This window comes from Leptosomus discolor, chromosome 2, assembly GCF_034619465.1.
Source record: "Leptosomus discolor isolate bLepDis1 chromosome 2, bLepDis1.hap2, whole genome shotgun sequence".
Classification (NCBI taxonomy): Eukaryota; Metazoa; Chordata; class Aves; order Leptosomiformes; family Leptosomidae; genus Leptosomus; species Leptosomus discolor.
In genome coordinates, this window is record NC_141392.1 from 103,137,840 (window position 1) to 103,161,802 (window position 23,963).

Consider the following 23,963-nt stretch of genomic DNA (forward strand, 5'->3'; position numbering starts at 1 on the left):
ATTAAAAAAAGCCTTTTATAGAAAAAGTTAATATATTTCCAATGTTTAAACTCATAACAAAAGCTAAAAATTTTGTATCACAGGGTCTTTCTGCTGAGATTGACTCCCTGAATAAAGCACCTTTCTCTTTCAGTAGAAGTAACATTTAAAAGGGTGGCTGGAATTATTTTTTTGCTTAGAAATGAGTAAGATTGTGCAAGGAAATGTTTAAAAAAGGAAATAATTTAAAGTTCTCAGTTTAAGGTGTTAGATTGTTTATTTTTTTTTGTGAATTATATTTCCCATTATATAGCTATCTGACAATTGAATTTCAATACATATTAACAAAAAGCTTAACATCCATCTATGATTCTATGACAATAAAATTTTTCTCCTTGTAAATTTCTTTAGTAAATTGTTCCTTAGTTTGCCCTGACTTGGTTGATCAGACCTCTTTTGACTATGAGCAAACAAGCCTATAGACATATCAGTGGAAGCATCTCAAACTGAAATTGAATCTTTCCTGTAGAAAAAAAATGCAATATAAACAGAGACTTTTTACCTCTCACTGACTGGAATGGGTATGTCCATATTCTCAGTGTAAGTTGTACAGAGAAAGCTTGCTAAACATTTCATACCTATGTCAGTGCATTTGCTCCACAAGGCTCCTTAAGTCAGTCATAACCTCACTGTTCATATTGGTTTCTTCTCACATTAGGTTTCTCACAGAATAAAAATTGTCCCCATGTTGCATTGTGTTCTAATGCAGCTGGAATTTGTTGCAGTGACTCTCTTGTGCCAGTCAGCACTGGAAGCTCCTGAAGCATTTCTGTAGTGGGTTTCAGGCAGAGGTCCTTCCTTGAGCCTTACCTCTGTATTGACAAGTGTGCACATGCCAGCGGGAAGGTAGTTACAATAACCAGTAACATCGAAGTACAAAGCAGATGAAGTCAGTATTTTCAAACCAGGTGGAAAGACCCAATGGAGGTGCTGAACAGGGGACACCAAAATTATATTTTGATTGCCCTTGCAGACTTAACTATAGAAGTTGCTTATCTTAAAAATACCACAACAGAACTTCCATTTGTTTGACATTTCTTACACTTGTAGAAGAAAAGGCAGTCAATTGTAAGTTTTAAGAAAAGTTTCTGAATATTTGGAAATTCAAATAATGACCTTATTTGGAAGTGTCCTAAAAATCTTCCAAATAACTTTGACAATAAATTAAATCACTGAACTGTGAAGCAGAAGGATCTTAATCTTGCTTAAAATAAAAAGCTCAGTATAAGCTATACTGAGTTGCTACTGAGATGTCAGTAATATTCCATTAAGCTAAAATATGCTTGTAATACTGCTTTAATAAAAATGTGACCCCTTAAAGGTACTTCAGATGTGAAAGTAATTTATTAATTCCCTGCCTCGAATGTCTGTAATTCAGCTTTTTGATGACCCTTTTAACATAGGTAATGCAAGGCAGCATAGGTTAACTCTTATGTATCTAAGCAAAAAAAAGAAAAAAAAAAAAAAAGTGCCTATAATATTCTTTAAATTACTAATAAAATATTCAATTTTATCAAGAATAATTAATCTATATTTTTTTTACCACTGTGCCTCATGCCTCACATCTCCCTATCATCTATCCTCCACATCCATCTATCAACTTCCCTAGTTGTGTTTTGGGTTTTATTTTACAGCCCCTCATTCTTTGAAGTAGATTATGCAATCTTAGTCTTTTTCTTAAATGAAAACAGATAGAAATAATTTTATCCTCAGATTCCATTAACATAAAGCCACCTTTTATTAAGGTATTTTTGCAATTTACCTTTCCTTAAACAAGAAACACGACCATTTTCAAAGAAAATTGAGAAATTTTTTCTTAAATCCAGATGTTATTTAAAACTCTGTGTTTATTTATAGATTAACATTCCCTTCTGTACTAAAATTTATTAGAAAACTGGAACAGAGATCGTATTTTAGTTATACATTGAGACAGATTTGAGGGTGACAGAGCACTGGAACAGGCTGCCCAGAGATGTTGTGGAGTCTCCTTCTCTGGAGACATTCAAAACCCGCCTGGACGCGTTTCTGTGTGATCTACTCTAGATGGTCCTGCTCTGGCAAAGGGCTTGGACTAGATGATCTTTTGAGGTCCCTTCCAACCCCTACCATTCTATGATTCTGTGATTCTGTGATTCTGTGATTCTGTGATAGTAATCATCCCATATTACCGTGTACATCAGTATGTACTTGATAAACTTTACAATTCTTTTACATAGTTAGGGAAAATTGTTTAAAGTCCAGGATTACACATCTTTGTGAAAACTTTCTTTTAAGTCATTATTAAAATCTAGTAAAAATAGTGTTGTGATGTTCCTTAAATGAAATGTTATTGGTAATAAAAATGATATAAGTAATCCTTTATTCACAGTGTATAAAATTAGATTTAGTTTTGGAAAAGAACTTTTTAGACCCACAAATATGCAATATTCATGGATTTGACAAAGTGTTGAGATAATTCAGACAGCCCACAATCAGTTTTAGCAATAATAACATAGAAATAAAATACTTCCTTGCACATTTTCATTGGAAGAAAAAATAATTCTTGTGAATAATCTGGATATGAAGAAGTGATTCGTAAAATTTTCAGTGGCAGGACACAGTCAATGGAAAAAGCTTTTGGAATACTGGTGAAGAACTTTTTGTTTCAGCAGTCAATTCTACTCTGACTAATAACAAGTACCAACAGAAAGCCTGAATAAGAAAGGCAGTTTCTGTGAAAGTGCCTATGAAATAATAAAGTTTATGATTCTTAAGAAATGAAAGAATGAGGCAACACAATTGGGATGAAGTCAATGGTTTTCATAAATCTGAACTTCACCAAATTTGAGAAATTGGTAGGTGAATGCCCTTACGAACGAATACTGAAAGTCATGTATAAAAGAGATTATATTAAAGTCCAACAGAAAATTATTTTTTTTTGAGAAAGAAAAAACACTATCCATTTCTATAGCTATTTAAAAATTCATGTTAATAATATGTAACCCAAAAGTTAATCATGTAAATGTTGGATATATTAAAACATTGCTACAGGTGGCCATCAAAGAATAACACAGATCTCTTAGGAAAAAATCAGAAAAATCTAAAATACATATGAATTACAGGAAGAAGAGACAGAAAGACAGTAAAAAAGTATCTATAAATATATTCAAAATAAGAAAAAAAATCATTAATTCTTAAAAAATTTGAGCAAACTTCAGCTGTCACAGGGAAGACTAAGCATTCTGTTCTTGTTTTGCAACATTTGCAGAAAAGCTTAATTTTGACCATATGCTTAGTACAACTAAGGGAACATTTACAAGGTAGGAAAACAGGGTATGGAAAGAAGGTACTGCACAATATTGAGATAATTAAATATATTTTATTCATCAGGGACTGTTGAAATTCCCTGTGCTATACTTAAAAGGCAAAGCAGAAGCAGTTTTCACTCCACTGAAAATTATGACTGAAAATTCAAAACTGTAGGGAAGTTTCAAACAATTTCAGAAAGTCACATACCTTTCAAAGAAAGGAGTGGAGGAAACAAAAAAGAAATAAAAAAAAAAGTTGAGGACCAGAGGGATCAAGGACATTACTTTTATCTTCACTCTTTAAAGATACTAGTTTCGAGCTGATAAATAAAGGTGATAAGGAACAAAGACTTTGTATTTAATAAGAACAGATTATGTTAAACCAACCTGATTTCTTTCTTGACAGGTTAACTGGTTGTGTGGGTTTCCGAATGGAAAGGGAAGGAAACAGCTTTGTGTTGATATTTATGAGGCTTTTAGAGATCTTCCAGAGAAAATATAGAAATGTAGTCTAAATTAAATCATTACAGGTGTAACAAGCACTTCAGTAAGCACTGGAAAAAGTTGCCCAGAGAGGCTGTGGAATCTCTATCCTTGGAGAACTAAAACTGCATCATCTCTAGGTGACCCTGCTTGAGCAGGGGGTTTCGATGAGATGACCTACAGAGGTTCCTTCCAGCCTGAACCATTATGTGATTCTGTGATGCTGTGAACAATTTTGAAAACTTTTACGCAAAGAGCAGCCGGCAATTAGGGGGGATAAGGGTTGATAGAGAGTGTCTGTCATTTGTTAGTGGCCGGCCCAGCCTCAAACTGTGACAGTAGTTCACCATCTAACTCAAATTTATAGGGATACCACTGTGATCTGGCCTAGATACAAAACTATCTGATTTTTTTTAACAATTTTGATGATAATATAAGAAGAGCACTAACAAATTCTGAGGATGATTCCAAACTACAATGATAGCAAGAACTATGGTGGAGAGGGTTAGAATTCTAAACAAGCTAGATGAACGTGAAATGGTCTGAAATTAAAAAAAAAAAAAAATACTGAGTTCTATAAAGAAAAATGCTAGGCATAAATGGGGAAGAAGAAATGACATACACAAATACAAAATAGAAATTTAATAGAAAAGGATATTGGTTTTACACAGAACTGAAGTAATCCAGAGAAAAATGTAGTAGCAACGCAAAAAGTCGAATCTTCTGGCTGTTGTAGTTAATCATCATAAAAAAAAACCAACAAAACAGAAAAGACAATATTTTTTTAAAGGACTAATTTATCTAGGATTTGTAAAATAATTATTTCATATCATTTGATGACCAGTTTGGGACTCAGTTTAAAAAAAAGTAGGAGGTTGTTAACATGCAAAACGTAACACAAATGGAGTTGTTGAAAGGTGTGTACTTGTTTAGAAAAGGGATGACTTGGCAGGCAGGAGGGAAGGTGTGATAACAGGTTCATGTACCTAGTAGCTAAGAATTGCAGCTAGTCCTGGCGTTCAGCCTAGAACTCTGCTAAAGTGCCTGTCCTCCCTGTCAGCAGTGGGCAGGGCAGAGGTGACATGTTAGTTTTGCCATTCTAAATGACTTCCGTAGCTCATTGACAAAAATAATACGCACCCAAGTGCTTTCCTAAATTTGACTACATTATGCTCTGTCACTTGGAAGTACCCTCCAGATATTCTTTAGAGAAAGATATTTTTCAACTTTTATGTGGAGGAAGAATGAAAAAGCTCTTGTAATAATAATAGCATGATCTCCCTCTTCCCTTTCAACCTCTAACCCCTCTTCCACTGCCTTCACTCTCCCACTTCTCTCTTCCCATTTTCAAGCACCTCTGATTCCTCCACTCCTTTATAACTTTGCTATTACTCTTCTCTAACATGTTTTTTTTTAAATCTGTTGACTGTATCACAGGTTTTAGTGATGTAACAATATTTTGTTTTAGTGTCAGTATCGTGACAGCAAACAATTCAAACGCAGTCACTCACCACTACACTCTTAAGAGCTGCTGGACAAACACCGAGACTAAATGTGTAAGCAGGATTGCAGTTCTTTGAAGTTAATTTAGCCTGGTAAAATTAAAGAAGGGAAGCGTTTCTGACCACTTTAACTGTATCTGATCCAGTAAGTTTGAAATTTACGAGTCTTGGCTTCAGTCTTACAGTCATTCATATAGTTTAAGCACAATCCTTTGTATGATTTTGATCCATGCCAACTAGCATGTTTCCATACATTACCTGGACATAGTTCTAGGAATAACTTCAGCAGTTCTTAAAAGAGACTGTTCTTAAAAGAAAATAGCCTTGTTTAAGGCGGGCAAGATTTTATCTGTCTGGATGTTAGCTGAGTCATGCTTTGAAACTGGTGCCAGAGAATGGGCCCTCCTAATTTGTCTGGCCTCTAGTTCTAATTCTTGGGGAACCACATTCTGACAAGCAAGCACCTCTTCTATTTCTTTCAAGAAATACTCAATTTTCAAAGCAAAGGTAATTTACACTATTCTCCCTTAATTGTTAGGGTTTGATGTATGATCAAGTTTTTTTATTAAGCAATATTCTCTTACTGTCCAAAAAATTGCTTTTGTCATCTACATTATTGATGTTCTGGATGATTCTATACTGATGGCAAAGAACAGCACTCTAGCTTCCAGCTAAAATACTTCCGTTGTTCAAAACATTTTTGAGATTCATTGAATAACACAGCAACTGCTTCATAGCCAACATGAATGGGTAACACAGTGGTTATGGCACACAACCATGTTTTGTATTCTGTTTCTCTTACCCCTTCATCATCCATTTTGTGCAATGAGCATTCTTTAGACAACCTCTTAGCAATCTTACACTTTAATATTCCATTTTTCTAATGATTTTAGCTATTTGATCTGTGAAGGGAAAAGTAGAGGTGTGTAATATATATATATGAGTATATAGTATATAAAACCATATAGCCATTGTATGCTTCATGCATTACATCAACAAATTTCCTCTTTAGAGATCTAATGGGATCTAATGATTAAACCAGTTTTAAAAATTACTTATAATTTTAAGCGGTCGCAGCATATGCATTTTAATAATCAATGAAGCATTTAATATAGCTAACAACAACAGGTTGATAAATATTTGATGAAATGTCAATATTGACACAGTGAAGGTTTGGAGGATAGCTGTCCACATTTTTCAATTATTCAATGATGTACAAAATCTTCTGTTTGTATGTTTGCTGTTTACTTTGGATTGTGTGTTATGTTCCTTTGAAAAGAGAATGATTACATTGTAGGACAGAATTAACTGCTTATCTATTTCCCACTGCTACATGGAGTGAAGTACAGGGAGCATTTTTCGAGGCAGCTACTGAGCATGCTCTTCTTGAAAAATACAGCATTATGTGTGATGGGAGAGAAAAGACATGGTTTTTACCCAGACTTTAGTCTTATATTTACTGAGCCAATTGTTATGAATTTTATTAAATCAACTCTTTCTAACCATGAGCCCAAAATTTATCACTGTGGTGCCAGAATTTCTCATATATAGTTTGTTATCGTTGTTTTGTAGTCGGGACTCTGAGTATTGCCCATTATTAAGCTTGTCTTATCATAGGATGGTTGGGATAGGAAGGGACCTTAAAGATAATCTAGTTCCAACCTTCCAGTCGGTCAGGTTGCTCAAAGCTTTATCCAATCCCTCACTTCCAGGGAGGGAAAAGAGATATTCAGGCTGTTTGTTGGGTGCTTCCTGACAGACTGAACTTTCCTGAGAAACATTTCTTCCTAGAGAAATGATGGAGTCTTGTTTGCTGAAATGTTTCAGCTTAGACTGGACAAAGCATAAGAAAATCATACAGACCAACATGACGTTCTTCAGTAGGAAGGTGGAGGAGGCCTGTTGCATCATGTAGATCCTCTCTAAGGAAAAGCCTGATCTTCTCAGGTAGAGCTGGGAAGGAGTTGTATCAACTTTGTGCTTGTTTAAAGCTTTGTGAGGAGCTATCCTGGAGAATTAGATGTTGTGGCTTCTCCTTATTCAGGTCAACTGACCTGACCATTATTTCTCCTGGGTCAGTCTACACTGACTCTCCAGTCTGCATTTAGGATGGTGAAGGTGAAGATCCAGGGCAAGTTTTTCTGGGTAAGTGACTAGATAAAGTATAATCTAGATAGCAGACATCATGTCTTTTGAGTATGTATCTTGGTTTGAGATTGGTTCAGGCAAGGCTCAAGTCCTCCAACGATTTTGGCAATCATATTTAGAGCAAAGACTTGCAGTGTGTTGTTCCTATTCTGAAAGATCAAAGTTTTAGCATCTCACCTCTATGTGAATATACATGATTTTAAAAAAACAGCCAAACAGAAACCCTACCCAACATCCTTTAAACAAAAACCCACAAACTCAAATGAAATCACTAAATACAACCAGGAAGTCTCTAGGGACTGGGCGATTCCAGGAGTAAAATTTCTGCATAATCTGTTAGGGTTGCAAGTTCCCTGACAATGTGGCAGAGCCTTGGAGGGGACAGGCTACAAGGGATGGATCATAAATCATCAGGTATAGAATTTTTAGGCTTGACTGCAGCCACTGTCAGTGTACAACAGCATTTTTACGACATGCTTATTTCACAGAATCACAGAATGGTTTGTCTTGGAAGGGACCTTGAAGATCATCTAGTTCCAACCCCCCTGCCATGGGCAGGGACACCTTCCACTAGACCAGGTTGCTCAAAGCCCCATCCAGCCTGGCCTTGAACACTGCCTGGGAGGGGATATCCTGTTATCACCCATTAAAAAAAAAACAACCCAAATCTCTGTCCAAAGAAGCGAAGAAAAATTATTTCTTTTCAGCTATGTTTATGATTGCTAAACCTCACATACTGAACATTTTCCCCTGGGAACAAAGCTCTGTTTCTTGAGCTGACTTTTTTATTTATACAGCACCGCTATTTCAGTCAGGAACTTTGAAGTTGATAGCATTGCTACAGCTTTTGGTCTCCTTGCTAAAATCTGAAACAACATAGTCAACGTAATCTAGAGTTATCATTTCAAAAAGAAACTAATGAGTTTACTTGTTATATGTGACTTAGAATCCCAAAGCAATTGACATGTTGAGGCAGGGGTGGAAGGGTGCCCTAAGAGGAAGGAATTTTAAGAGCCCTACTGTGGACCTCCATCTACTCTAATATACCTCAAAACACCAAGTATAGTTTGTTTGAAAAAATCAGCGTGTATCAAATTAAAATTTCATACACAATTAATATTTTTTTAGGGCACATGAAGTGCAGAATATTGTAGACTTGAAAGGGTTTTTTCAGTCTATATCAAACAATTTAAGCCAGGTGAAGGGTATCTAAAAATGCACTGTGTCAGCTAACATGGTACATTTGCATTAAGAATATGCAGTCAAGTCTAGAAAAAATTTATTCATCTAGAATTTAAGTATGTCAGGGTTACCTCATGAAAACTACATCATAAGCTTTAAAATCTGAATTCTAACTAAGATATAAGAATAGCTGGAGGGTACAGGGAATATTTCTCTGTGCAAGCTAGAGTCATTATTTATCATATTTTTGTTTGTAGTTCTGCTTCCAACCCTCATATCTATAATTCTAAAACCTTTAATTTATGCCTTGATAAATCATTTTTATCCTTAGTTTTGAATTCCTCCTACTTCATTCCTATGGTTGTATGGTAGTCCTGGATAAATAAAACAGGTAGAAGCAGTAAACTGAGTGTACAACTTCCACAGAGATAGTTAAACAGGCAGCTGAGACACCACCTTCAGGATGTGTTTAGGGGGCTAAGGATGGTAGGAAATGCGTGACATCCTGCTATAGTGAATTATGTGCTTTCAGCAGTTGGCTTTGAGGAAGGAACTTCTTCGGCAAAAAGTGGACTGGAAAGAGTGATGCTAGAAATTCAAGTCACGTGTGAGGAAACCCATAAAATCTTTAAAGACCTCAGGAGAACTAAACTTGCTCAAGGCTCTCAGCATCTATGAGTGATTACATCACCCGGGTGAAATCGTGTTCTTTCCAACTAAGCACCAAAATACTGAAGTTAATGTAAAATTAATGTGAAAATACTTAAGTAAATGCAATGGGTGCTAAAGCTTTGAGATGGATATGTTAGATTTTATCCCAAAAGCTGGCAATGAATTCTAAAGTCTAGTATTAATTAAACAGACATACAACAGATAGTTTTTCAAAATAAAGCAGATCAAAATAATTTCCTGAGAACAAACATTAAAGTGCTTTAAATGGGTCTCACAAACACACATATACTTTCTGTTCCTTTGTGGGCAATTTTTTTAACAAGTCAGTGGCTCTTCTGTGTCTCCCAGTTGTCTCTGAGGCTTGACAATGTTTTTGCTACCTGCTGTTTTCAGCCACCTTCTAGTTTTTCATTTTACTGCAGGCTTCATGCTGGCTGTGTCCTTCACAATCTGTCATCTTTTTACCCACTCCTGCTAGTATCTTCAAGGTTTTCCTCTGGATATGCTCACCTTCTCATAGAAGAAGGAACGATGTACCCACCCCTCCCAAACCTGAAGAGGTTCTACCTCAGTCACTCTTGTTTCCAGGCACATGACGTAGTGTATCAGGTGTAGGAGGCAAGCTTTTGGTTACAGCGAAGCTGCAGGTGTGGCCTTTATGAAAAGAGGCCGGGGCTGCCCCATGCAGGACACAGCTGGTTCCAGCTGGCTCCAATGGACCCACCACAGAACACAGCCCATCAGCCAAGCTGGTGACAACACTGTGAAAACATAGCATCATGGAATCATAGAACAGTTTCGGTTGGAAGACACCTTCAAGATCATCGAGTCCAACCTTTGTCCTAGCTCTACTGTCACCACTAAACCATGTCCCTAAGGACAACATCTACCTGCCTCTTAAACACCGCCAGGGATGGTGACTCCACCACCTCCCTGGGCAGGCTGTTCCAGTGCCTGACAACCCTTTCAGTAAAGAAATTCTTCCTAATATCCAGCCTGAAGCTCCCCTGGTGCAGCTTAAGACCATTTTGCCTTGTTCTACTGCTTGTTACTAGGGAGAACAGACCGACCCCTGCCTCGCTACAACCTCTTTTCAGGTACTTGTAGAGAGCCATAAGGTCTCCCCTCAGTCTTCTGTTATGTTCTGGGCTAAACAGCCCCAGAACCCTCAGCTATTCCTCATACAAGACACTTTCCAAATCATTCACTAGCTTGGTAGCCCACCTCTGTACCCTCTTCAGCACCTCAGTGTCCTTCTTGCAGAGAGGAGCCCAAAATCGGACACAGTACTCGAGGTGTGGCCTCACCAAAGCCGAGTACAGGGGAATGATCACCTCCCTGCTCCTGTTGACAAGACTATTCCTGATACAGGCTAGAATGCTGTTGGCCTTCTTGGCCACCTGAGCCTTAAGAAAGGACAAAATGCTGCATAGGTGAGCGAACAGTGAGGAAAAGAAAATGTGAGAAACAATCCTACAAACACCAAGGGCAGAGAAGAAGGAGGTGCTCCAGGCGGATATTAGCCTGCAGCCCATGGAAGAGACCACACTGGAGCAGATATCCACACTGCAGTGCATAGTGGGCACCTTGTCAGGGCAGATGGATATTCCTTGAACGAAGCTGCAGCTTGTGCAGGCCCATGCAGGACCAAGTTTATCCTGAAGTACTGCAGCCTGTGACAAGGACCCACACTACGGCAGGGGAAAAATGTAAGGAAGAAGGAACAGCAGAGAGGAGCTGTTATGGACTGACTACCACCTCCATTCTCCATCCCTGCCACGCTGCTTGGGGAGGGGTGGACAAGTAGAGGAGTTGTGAATGGAAGATGAAGTTGAGCCTGGGAAGAAGGGGGTTGTGATGGAGTGACTTTGCCTGGATGCCAGCGCCCACCAAGCTGCTCTGTCGCTGGCCCTCCTCAGCTGGACAGGGGAGAGAAAATATAACAACAGGCTCGTGAGTCAAGATAAGGACAGGGGGAGATCACTTGGCAGTTACTGTCACAAAAAAAAACAGATAACTCATGGAAATTAATTTAATTTATTGCCAATTAAAATCAGAGTAGGGTAATGAGAAAATAAGACCAAATCTTAAAACACCTTCCCCCAAACCCTCTCTTCTTCCTGGGCTCAACTTTACTTCTGATTTTCTCTACCTCCTCTCCTCCAGCAATGCAGCGGGATGGGAAATGGGGGTTGCAGTCAGTTCATTACATGTCTCTGCTTCTCCTTCCTTCTCAAGAGGAGGACACCTCACACTCCTCTCCTGATCCACTGTGGGGTCCTTTCCCATGGGAGACAGTCCTCCTTGAACTTCAACCTGGATCCTTCCCATGGGCTGCAGTTCTTCATAAACTGCTCCAGCATGTGTCCCTTCCATGGGGTGCACTTCTTCAGGAACAGACTGTTCCACCGTGGGTCCCAGGTCCTGTCAGCAAACCTGCTCCAGCATGAGCTCCTTTCTCCATGGCTCCACAGGTCCTGACAGGAGCAGCACAGGCTTCCCATGAGGTCACAGCCTTGTTCAAGCATCCACCTGCTCCAGAATGGGGACATTCACGGACTGCAGGTGGATATTCACTCCACTGTGGACCTCCATGGGCTGCAGGGGGACAGCCTGCCTCACCATGGTGTTCACCACAGGCTGCAGGGGAATTGCTGCTGTGGAATCTGGAACACCTCTCCCCCCTCATTCTTCATTGATCTTGGTGCCTGCAGAGTTGTTTCTCTCACATAGTCTTCTCTCCCCTGCTCTCCTCTCTCCTGGCTGCTGTTGTTCCACAGCAGGTTTTTTTTCCCCTTCTTAAATCTGTTATCACAGAGGCACTACCACTGTCATGGATGGCCTCGGCCTTGGCCAGCAGCAGGTCGGTCTTGGAGCAGGCTGGCACTGGCTGTATTGGACAGGAAGGAAGTTTCTAACAGCTTCTTACAAAACCACCTCTGTAGCCCCCCTACTACCAAAACCTTGCCACACAAACCCAATACAGGGGTGATGGTGGGGATGTTTTAATTTTTTTCTGTTTCTCACCATCCTACTCTATTTTTAATTGGCTATTAATGAAATTAATTTTCCTCAAATTGAGTCTGTTTTGACTGTGTCAGTAATTGGTAACTGATCTCCCTGTCTTTATCTCAGCCCATGAGCTTTTTCTTATTATTTTCTATCTTATTTTCTTCCCCTTTATCGTTGAGAAGGGGAATGAGAGAGCAGCTGGGTAGCAGGCTGGCAGCCAGCCAAGGCCAACCCACCACACATAGTAACAGAAAATAAAAGAAATTCCTTTCATCCTGGTAGAGAGTCGTTTGCTTCCCTTGCGTGTATCCATTATAGCTCTTTATATAATTAAATTCCACAATTGTTTGCTATCACTGTAAGTATAATGGATGATGCTTGGTCAGTGAGACTCCATTCGATAATTTCAGGGTTTTTTCCATGTTTAGTGTATAGCTCCAGGTTCATTTACCAAACACTATTCAATCTCTGCTATAAGACTTAATTACTAAAGACTCCTTCTCCCAGAAAAGAGTGTAAGCTATGTTCATTGTCTTTCTATTTTTGATGCATAGAATAGTAACTGTAGGAATTAACAAGTACTTTCTGAGTTTATTAGCTGCAGTTTTTCAACACTGCTTTGTGCTAAATTAAATACCCATAACTATGACAGAGGAAAGCTGAATTGTCCCACAGTATCAGAAACTGAACAGATGAAGTGAAATAATCAACTATGATTTAAATACTATTAAAATTTGTATTCATACTTTGAACCTTAGTATCTTCCTATAGTTTCAGATGTCTGGTGCTTTTGTTGGCTCTTTTTTTCATTGTTTGATAAAACATACTTTAAAGCTTCAATCTTTTCCTACTTCATATGGGCTTCTATATTCTATGAGACTGAAAATCAAAAAACTGTACTCTGAGTCAGTGACAACAGCTAGAGAAAGTGCTTTATACCCACATCAGTTCTCAAGCAATGTTAACAAGTATCTTTTGGGGGCTCTTTCCTCCTCCTGTCGTGCTCATTTTGTGTTTTATTTGGGAATTTTTCTGTTTACTATCTGAAGAAAAATGGGAAACAAACATATTATATCTGTGTGTTTCAGGTGTTACTCTGGAATCAGATTCCTGCCTTGACCCAGGGATTCCTGTGAATGGCCATCGCCATGGTAACAACTTTAATATCCGCTCCACAGTAACTTTTAGCTGTGATCCAGGATATACACTGAGTGATGAAGAACCACTCATATGTGACAGAAACCATCAGTGGAATCATGCATTACCCAGCTGTGATGGTAAGTGTCAAGTTCGTCATATGGCAGCTTTAAAGAAAGTTAATCTCCTATTTTTGAGAACTAATTAAGCTTATCATTGCTACTACCTCCCTTCAATTACACCAAGAGCCACACTTTTCAAAAATGATTCTACTGTTAATAAAGCCATACTTTATATCTCTGTATACACGTTCAGTCAAGTACTGTAATGTACAGTGAAATTTACAGTTATCTGTTCACCAACAGAAAAATAAGAATTCACAGAGGGTGCCACTGTTCAACTATGAATGAAAATGGTGCCATAAAACTAATATTTTTGAAGAAAAGCCAATAAACCTAACTTATGTTTCAAACTTGGAGTATTGAATACCAAAATGATTACTGAAAATTTAGGATACATAATACAAAACAGATCATGAGCAGCCTATGTAATTAATCTTCTTGACATATTTATGTTTTGAAATTTTGATTAGTTCATTAATTATGACACCAAGTTGGGTGGGAGTGTTGGATCTGCTTGAGGGTAGGAAGGCTCTGCAGAGAGATATGGACAGGCTGGATTGATGGGCCAAGGCCAATTGTGTGAGCTTCAACAAGGCCAAGTGCCGGGTCCTGCAGTTGGGTCACAACAACCCCATGCAGCGCTACAGGCTTGGGGATGAGTGACTGGAAAGCTGCCCGGCAGAAAAGGACCTGGGGGTGCTGATTGACAAGCGGCTGAATATGAGCCAGCTGTGTGCCCATGTGGCCAAGAAGGCCAACGGCATCCTGGCCTGTATCAGAAATAGTGTGGCCAGCAGGAGTAGGGAAGTGATCGTGCCCCTGTACTCGGCATTGGTGAGGCCACATCTCGAATGCTGTGTGCAGTTTTGGGCACCTCAAGACAAGAAAGACATTGAGGTGCTGGAGCGTGTCCAGAGAAGGGCAACGAAGCTGCTGAAGGCTCTAGGAAACAGGTATTATGAGGAGCGGCCGAGGGCACTGGAGTTGTTTAGTCTGGAGAAAAAGGAGGCTTAGGGGACACCTTATCGCTCTCTACAACTACGTGAAAGGAGGTTGTAGTGAGGTGGGTGTTGGACTCTTTTCCAAGGTAACAAACAACAGGATGAGAGGAAATGGCCTCAGGTTGCACTACGGGGGGGGGGGGGGGGGGTTAGATTGGACATTATGAAAAATTTCTTCACCAAAAGGGTCATCAAGCATTGGAACAGGCTGCCCGAGGAAGTGATTGAGTCACCATCCCGGGAGGTATTTAAAAGAAGTGTAGATGTGCTGCTTAGGAACATAGCTTAGAGGTGGACTTAGCAGTGTTAGGGTAATGGTTGGACTTGGTGATCTTACAAATGTTTTCCAACCTAAACAATTCTATGATTCTATGAGTCTATGATTAATTGTTTTGGACGATATGCAATATGAAACTGTTTAGAGCTTTCATGAAACATTGTATTAAATGGTAAACTATAGTAATAATTATTTCTGTGCTTTTTTCATTATTGTTTTTTTTTTTTGCTAACTTCTTTTTCTATGAACTACAGAATCCACTCTTTTTTTTCATGGAATGCTACAAAATCCCTCTGATAAAAACCACAGAAAATAAGGTCCAAATGTAGGTAAATATTTCAATATGGATAGAACGGAGCATCTCTGAAAATTCTCTATAAGGTCCTTTCATTAAACTTCCTGCTAGAATTTCCTATTTTCTCCCTTCTAGTTGCTAAATGATTACATTTAAAATCATGTTTGTCTTGATTAGGCTTCTTTCTTTTTAAGATATATCTGTGTTCTAAGGCAGTGATGAAAGATCAATATGTGAAGGGAGAGGACCCAAGCCCAGACCAACAAAGGCTCTTGCTGTGGTAAATTAGTTTCATTAGTGAATTTCTAACTCCCTTTTCAGGTCCAAGGTTTTCCCTGATTACAGTGGAATGTCAAAGGGCAAACTTAGAGTTAGATTCAGCAAAGTATTTTAGTGTATTTTAGTTTCTAACTCTGTTTTAAACTCTTTAGCTAAATTTAGGCACTTCCTCTCACTCAGCCTTCTAATTCTCACTATGGCCATGCACAAAACATATAACCCACCAAAAGATTATTATATAGTTCACAGAATCACAGAATGGTAGGGGTTGGAAGGGACCCCAAAAGATCATCTAGTCCAACCCCCATGCCAGAGCAAGACCACCCAGAGTACGTCACACAGAAACGTGTCCAGGCGGGTTTTGAATGTCTCCAGAGAAAGAGACTCCACAACATCTCTGGGCAGCCTGTTCCAGTGCTGTGTCACCCTCACAGTGAAAAAGTTCTTCCTTATGTCAATATGGAACCACCTATGCTCCAGCTTGCACTCATTGCCTCTTGTCCTATCATTGGACATCACCAAGAAGAGCCCGGCTCCATCCTCCTAACACTCGCTCTTTACGTGTTTATAAACATTAATGAGGTCACCCCTCAGTCTCCTCCAAGCTAAAGAGACCCAGCTCCTTCAGCCTTTCATCGCAAGGTAGAAGTTCCACCCTCTTAATCAAGCAGTTCCCTGTCCTTCTTGAACTGAGGGACCCAGAACTGGACACAATATTCCAGATGCGGTCTCATCAGGGCAGAGTAGAGGGAGAGGAGAACCTCTTTCAACCTACTGACCACACCCCTTCTAATACACCCCAGGATGCCATTGGCCTTGGCCCCGAGGGCACATTGCTGGCTCATGGTCATCCCGCTGTCCACCAGGACCCCCAGGTCCCTTTCTCCTACGCTACTAACAGCTCAATCCCCAACCTATACTGGGACATGGGGTTGTTCTTTCCCAGGTGCAAGACTCTACACTTGCCCTTGTTGTATTTCATTAAATTTCTCCCTGACCAGCTCTCCAGCCTCTCCAGGTCTCACTGAATGGCAGCACAGTCTTCTGGTGTGTCAGCCACTCCTCCCAGTTTTTGTGTCATCAGCAAACTTGCTGACAGTGCACTCTGTTCCCTCATCCAGGTCATTGATGAATATATTGAATAGTACTGGTCCCAGTACTGACCTCTGAGGGACTCCAATAGATATAGGCCTCCATCTAGACTCTGTCCCATTGATGACAACTCTGTGACTTCTTTCCTTCAACCAATTCACAATCCACTTCACTACCTGATCATCCAGACCACACTTCCTCAGTTTAGTTGCAAGGATGCTGTGGGAGATGGTCAAATGCTTTACTGAAATCAAGATAAACCACATCCACTGCACTCCCATCATCTATCCACCTGGTTATGTCTTCATAAAAGGCTATCAGGTTGGTCAAACATGACTTCCCCTTGGTGAAGCCATGTTGACTGCTCCTAATGACCCTCTTATCCTTGATATGCCTAGAGACAGCACCGAGGATAAGTTGTTCCATCGCTTTTCCAGGGATGGAGGTGAGGCTGACTGGTCTGTAGTTACTCGGGTCCTTCTTCTTGCCCTTTTTGAAGACTGGAGTGACATTTGCTTTCCTTCAGTCCTCAGGCACCTCACCTGTTCCCTACGACTTACCAAAGATGACAGAGAGTGGTCTAGCAATGACTTCTGCCAGGTCCCTCAGCACCCGCGGGTGCATCCCGTCAGGGCCCATGGATTTATGCGTGTCCAGCTTGCTTAATTCATCCCTAACCCAGTCCTCATCAACCAAGTCAAACTCCTTCTTTATTCTGACTTCCTCAGGGATCTGGGACTCCTGAGGACAATCTCCAGCACTATAGACAGAGGCAAAGAAGGCATTCAGTAACTCTGCCTTCTCTGTATCCTCTGTCACCAGGGCACCTGCCTCATTTAACAGTGGGCCTACATTGCCTCTAGTGTTAGTTTTGTCTGCCATGTATTTAAAGAAGCCCTTTCTGCTGTCCTTGACCTCCCTTGCAAGGCTTAACTCCAAGGAGGCCTTAGCTTCCCCAGTTGCCTCCCTACATCCTCTGACAACAGTCTTATAGTCCTCCCAGGTGGCCATCCCCTCCTTCCAAGATTTATAGACTCTCTTCTTCCACTTGAGTTTGCCCATTAGTTCTCTGTTTAACAATGCAGGTCTCCTGGCTCCCTTGCTTGATTTCCTACCCACTGAAGAGTTAAAAGCCCTTAATCACTATGAAGCAAATTAGTCTTCCATTCAAACTCACTCACCTTGTAAGCATTACAACTTGTTCCTCCTCTGCAAGGACAGAAGCAAACCATTGTTTTCAACTGCATTTTGTGATCAAATTTTAGACTGTACGTTCTTGGCACAGCTGATGAACTTTGAGTGGCACAAATCTTCCTATAAGCTGTAATTTTAAAATGAACAAAGCATGTTTAATATTCCTCCATTGATTTTATGGGTTTCTTTTGCTTGTTTGCTTTACTGCAATGAGTTGAAGAACATTATTGTAGGAATCTTAACTCTGAATAGTATCCTATTCTCTTTCAGGTTTTTTTGAACTAAAATTTGTGAATGTATTTCTCAGTTAAAACATCAATATTCAGCTCTTTTTTGTTTGCATATGAATGTTGAACTACAGAAAGATCTAATTAATTTTCATTCATTGAAAGAGAGTAATTATTTCCCAGGTCCATCACCCACTTTCAGCATAGGTGTATAATAGAAAACTTCAAGCCCTTCTGGAGTAGGGCCTCCAGGCAAGAAATGTACAAGGGTTACACTCAACTTTTGAGGCTCAAAATGTTGTGACAAAAATTTCTGGAATGTTACAGATTTAACTGAGTTTGAAATGAGCATTTTGCAGTCATCTGCAGATTTCTGATGTTCTCAAAATTGTAACTTCAGAAATTAGATCAGAAGAATAAATCCCTAAGAGAGAAGCATGATGCTTTATTTCATGACAAGAAAGAAGAAAAAGAACTATCTACGAGACACAGTGACTAAAGTTCCCTCTAAGTAATATGTTGTTCTCAAAATACTATAGTGTCCAGGTGGACCATGAAAATAATTTTCAAGGGAGAGCTAAATAAAAATAGATCATTTACATATTTTAAATTTAAAACTTTGTAAAATATTTGTAAATATTTAATATCTGTTTTAAGGAATATTACACAGTCAAATACTTTTCTTTCTTCCGTGATGATTACAGAATAAGAAGGATTTTGAATTAATGTATACTACGATTTATTTATGGTATTGTAAAGTTGATATCTGTAATTAGGTTATTTATTATCAAGTAATGTTATCAACCATATATTTACTGTGGTTTTAGCCATGCATGTTCTCATGCTTATGTGCAGAAATACATATATGCAGGCAAAACCATTTCCTTTCCTTCTATTTATTTATAAATATATATAATACATAAATTCAAAAAACATTAAAAACTTTGACAAGTAACTTAGTGAAAAAAAAAGAACTTTAGCTATAATACCAGCATGTTTTTATGTATATATATATTTTGTATAGACATGTACATACAAGTACTGCACGTTTGTTGAACATTTTGTCATGTATATTTGCTGTCTCATTTATGGCAAAGTATATCTCTCAATGTGAGGAAGAAGACTGAAAACATGTTAATGATTTTTTGTTTTATTATTAAACAATGACTTTATTAAAATTAAAAAAAAAAAAAAAGCCACTACATAAAAAGCTGGACAGCAACAGCTGAGTAAAAAGCACAGCCATGCTCTATTTATAAGATCACTGAGCAATTCAGCATGCAAATCTTAAACTTTAATTAGCTTGCCATGGAAATTTGAGCAGCCTAGTTTAGCAAATGCTAGTATGCATAAAATGTTGTCTAGCATAGTTCTTGTGTCTTTCAAAATATTCAGTTCCAAATAAATTACTTACAATGGGACAATCTGAATGTTTGAAAGAGAGGAAAATACACTTTTTTTTTTCCCCTGAACATTGCAGAAGAAATCAAATAGATACAAACTTTTTGGTATTTGAAAAAAATACATAGTGCTTCCTCAATGTTTTTGTTTGAAAAAAATGGAATTGAATAGCTACCTTTCTAGATATGTAATGCAAGAAAAGTAGCTTCAAGATATTCGATTTTTGAATTAGTTCTCAAAAAAAATTAATCTTATTTCTTAAATACTACTGCAATAAATATTAATACTAGCAATATTCTGGAAAAAAAATTTACCTATTTTTGTATTTTGCTAATGAACAGGAGAGACCGTAGATGAAAAATAAACTCCCTTTCAAGGACTAATTTAAGAACAAACAAATTGTTGTCAAATGTGAAGTAACTTCTTGTTTTAATACTTGACTCTATTTTTAATTTTAGGGGTAGTTCAAAAAGTGATCTAGATTTACTTTTTTTTAAATAAAAAACAGGACTTCTGTATGACTTCTGTTTGTTCCCTGCCCCCCCTCTTTTTTTATCTTAAGCTTTATGTGGTGGATATATTCATGGGAAGAGTGGAACTGTTCTTTCTCCAGGTTTTCCCGATTTTTATCCAAACTCTTTAAACTGCACTTGGACTATTGAAGTGTCACATGGCAAGGGTAAGAAACTAACATGAATTGCATATGTATATGTAATGCCTATGTTTAAAAAAATCAAGCACACAAACACAATTAAATGCTTTTTATGAATTGAGTTAAAGCAGTGCTTTCTGCCATTGTTTTGAGGCAGAAGTTTACTTTCCTAAAATAAATAACTTCAAATATGGTTTTCTAGTTTATGTTTATTTTGCAAAGGAAACATTCTTCTAACAGTTACCAGAGGAAATGTATTTTAGTCTCAGAAAAATGGGTAGAAAATAGAAGAGGTGAAATATATGAAAATAATGGTTGTTAAATAGCACAATAAATTTTTCAGTGGAAAAGAAAATAGTCAGGACCTTGTTGATATCTCTTCTCCATTATTAAGCATGAAGAAGCAGATTCGCTCTGTTTACTAGTAACCTTAGATTTCAGACTTAAATCATTAGGGCCGAAAATTATATATCTTTATGTTATATATACAGTAGAGGAACATTTGGATGCACAGTTAAGCTTGGCAACTTATCTGTGAGGGAAACGTGTAAAAGAGCTAAGGAAAATGCCTAAGAAGGACTAATGATGTGTTACATACCATTGAATCCAAACATAATAAAAATATTCCTTAATCTCCTTTCTATGACAAGAAAAGTCCTTGTTATGTGTGATAGGCTGTGAAGTATATTGGAAGTTTCCACTGTTTAAAATCTTCTTACAGACTGTTTTTTTGTTTAAAATTCATATGACATTTTAAATGTAAAATACATGAGACTTTCTAAGAAGAATATTGTTCCCGGCAGTAAATAATTGTATTTGGAAACCTAACTGTAATTCAAAATTCAATTCACTGCTGGACTGGAAGTTGTCAATTGAAAAAACAGTCATGACTTCAGTAAAGGACTGGTCCCAGAAAATATATGAATCTGTATATATGGAAGACCATACATAAAACTGGTATCTGCTTTGTCCTTCTATATCGGCACTTCCCTGAAGTTTAGAGTAAGAAACAGAATTGTATTGGAGGAAATGCAAAAATAAAACATTAATACAAAATTTCAGCCACTTATTAAATTATGTCTCCCAGTTTAACAGTGAGATCATAGTAGAGATTATAGATAAAAGAGACATACAAGAAATTGAATAAAATCTATACAATACAAATTTAGATTTTCAGAGTGCTGGATACAAATAACACTGAATCCCATCAATTCTTTTATGGGAGGTATTGATTCACAGTGAACTGAACAAACATCCACACTGCACATGCCGATTGGTTGAGCCGAAGAGATTTCTGCAAGATTAATTTTCTAAATTTTGGGTTTTGATTCCATGCGTGACTTCTAAAATTCTTTCCATATAATGTAAGATTTACTTTCTGTGATACCTTTATATAAAGGACGAGAAAAACTATTAAATGCTTTTTTTCCCTGCCATTTTAAATATTTTTAAAGGTGTACAGCTGGTTTTTCATACCTTTCACCTTGAGAGCTCTCATGACTATTTGCTCATCACTGAAGATGGCAGCTTCACAGAACCAGTAGCCAGGTTAACTGGCTCAGTCTTACCCCCTACAATTAAAGCTGGCCTCTTTGGAAATTTTACTGCGCAGCTTCGATTTATATCTGATTTTTCAATTTCTTATGAAGGCTTCAACATAACATTTTCAGGTAAGAAATTCCATTCTGCTAAATATCCAGAAACTGCTTCTAGATAATGTTTTTCTTTGTGGACAGCAGAAACATTATGAAGCACCAGTAAAAAAAGTCAATAGAAATTGTATAGTCTCTATCGTACAAAACTGGCTAAGGTTTATAAAAGTGGCTGACAGACTGAGAAAGATGTTGGTGATGTGACTCTTTTAGGGAGAAGTTTTTCCTGTTTTCAGAGAACTATGAATAGTGTGAAAAAGAAGTCTGGAGGAAAGGGGAAAAAAAGTACAAAGATAGAAGGTACTGCTTCAGAAGAAAGAAACTAATTGGTATTGTTTTACTAAAGGAAGTATAGAAACTAAAAAAGCAGTAGTGTGCTAATTCAGAGTCACTGAGAAGTCTAAATTGAAGACTGATTTTGGAATAGAAAATGTATGTCTAAAAAAAATAATAAAAATAAATAAATAAATTTATAAATTTTTAAATTTTACAAATTCCTCTAATTGAAAAATTTAAATTACTGCTTCTTATTTAGTCTTCTCAGACTAGATGACATATAAAATACATTTCTCAATAATTTTCTTTGCTTATCTATATTACTGAAATCTATAATATTTACAGATATGCATATGAATGAATCAACCACTAGTTGAGATACTCATATACATGGTTATTCTGTGGAAGAAGTGCATAAGAAACTCATATATCCAACTCTCTTACATCATTTTCAAGAACTGCAAAACAATTAATACATTTTGTTAAGATCTGTCAATATTTACAAATGAACATGCTATTTATGAATCATGTATCTCATTCAGCTTGCTTATTGAAAAAAAAAAAAAACCACCTCACTGATTAGAGCAATAGTGTTGGATCTACTCATATCAAATGCTGAATGGCATTAATTCTGGATATTTTGGACTAACCAACTCAGATGTCAGCAGTTTTGCAAGTTTGGAATTTAAATGCAAATGTTAAATGATAACTCTGATAGTTAATTTATAGATAAAATAGTAGAGGGCTAGGTAACTTGTAGAAAAATACACAAAATATCATTATGGATGCAAGGGGAAAAATTGTAGAGTAACAAAATATGTGATCACAGAATTTTTCAAACACAAGCAAAGGTTTGTGCCCTATCCACAACACATATACACATACCTAGCCATCACATGCCATCAGTATTATTAAGTAAATATTTTGAGAAATATTATCAGGTACATTAATTTTATGACACAAATAGATAAGTCTGTTTTCTTATTTTCACACAGTCAGAATGTATTTCTCCATAGTAAGAAGTATTTAGTGAGAAGACTTTAACCTGTTTTGAATGTCATCCAACACAGAAATTTGTCAAGAGCCTAAAGGTCTGCTGCAAGGTATCTCCATGTCTACCTTAGCCTTTATAGTGCTAAGCATAGGCAGTAGATCATGTGTTTTCAAAACTTACAGCTTTTGCAAGCAGAAACTGGTGTGGTTTATAGCTCCCTTCTACTATTCAGGACCTTCCCACGAGACAGTTACTATAAGGAAGGGTTTCTTTATTTTATTCAGAAACTCAGCTGTCTAAACACTCCTTCAGAAACTTTGGGTTAGTTTCTTCCCCTGACTAAAGGGAGTTTCTTCCTCTAATTAAGTGGATTTGACCCTACCTTCCACCAACCTCTAAGTTAAATGTTTTAGGAAATTGCTTTTCTTATCAGTTATCAGAAGTGTCTCTCTTCTAAGTGATCTCTTGGGTCTTTTGGATCATATTCTGAAGAATATAAAGTCAGACCTTTCGGGTTAGACATAAAGTTGATCTTTTTCAACACCTTTTCTCAAACTGTGGTCAGTAGCGAATATCTAAAGAGAAAACCCCTCAAACAGGACAAACATACAGTGATACTTTGCCAGCATACTCTATGAGGATGAGGGAATGTGTGGCTCAGACATTTCTTTAGTTTGATGTAGTCCTTGTGTATGTGACAGCCCTGATTTTTTCCTATTAATTTGCTCTGACTCCACCTGAATTATTCCTGATGCATTGTTATAAAAAAGACAAAAAGATTAGGCACTTGAGACTTCTTTACCACATATATTTGTTTTTAGTTGGGTGACAGCTGTAGGATTTCTAAAAGACATGCAGATAGAGATTGCCTGATTAAGAGTGTAGCTTTACTTAGGAAACTCAGGCACACTTTTTGAAAATGTGCTTATATGTCTTTTCATTCACCTGACCCTTTGATTTTTTTGTTAGATTTTCCTTACTACGTAAAGATTTTTTAAACTGTAAGTCTCACTTCTAAAGCTGTTTAGGAGTTCAGATA

At 37.7% G+C, this 23,963-nt stretch overlaps 1 protein-coding gene across 1 annotated transcript in view; it reads left to right on the plus strand.

Annotated features, from left to right (window-relative positions):
* Positions 1 to 23,963, plus strand: part of CSMD1 (CUB and Sushi multiple domains 1) — a 1,224,748-nt gene that overhangs the window by 911,977 nt on the left and 288,808 nt on the right. Inside the window, exons 18-20 of the mRNA XM_086461528.1 lie at positions 13,414 to 13,602; positions 19,913 to 20,029; positions 21,457 to 21,672. Of these exons, the coding sequence (XP_086317654.1) occupies positions 13,414 to 13,602; positions 19,913 to 20,029; positions 21,457 to 21,672 (522 nt within the window). The remainder of the gene's footprint in view (positions 1 to 13,413; positions 13,603 to 19,912; positions 20,030 to 21,456; positions 21,673 to 23,963) is intronic.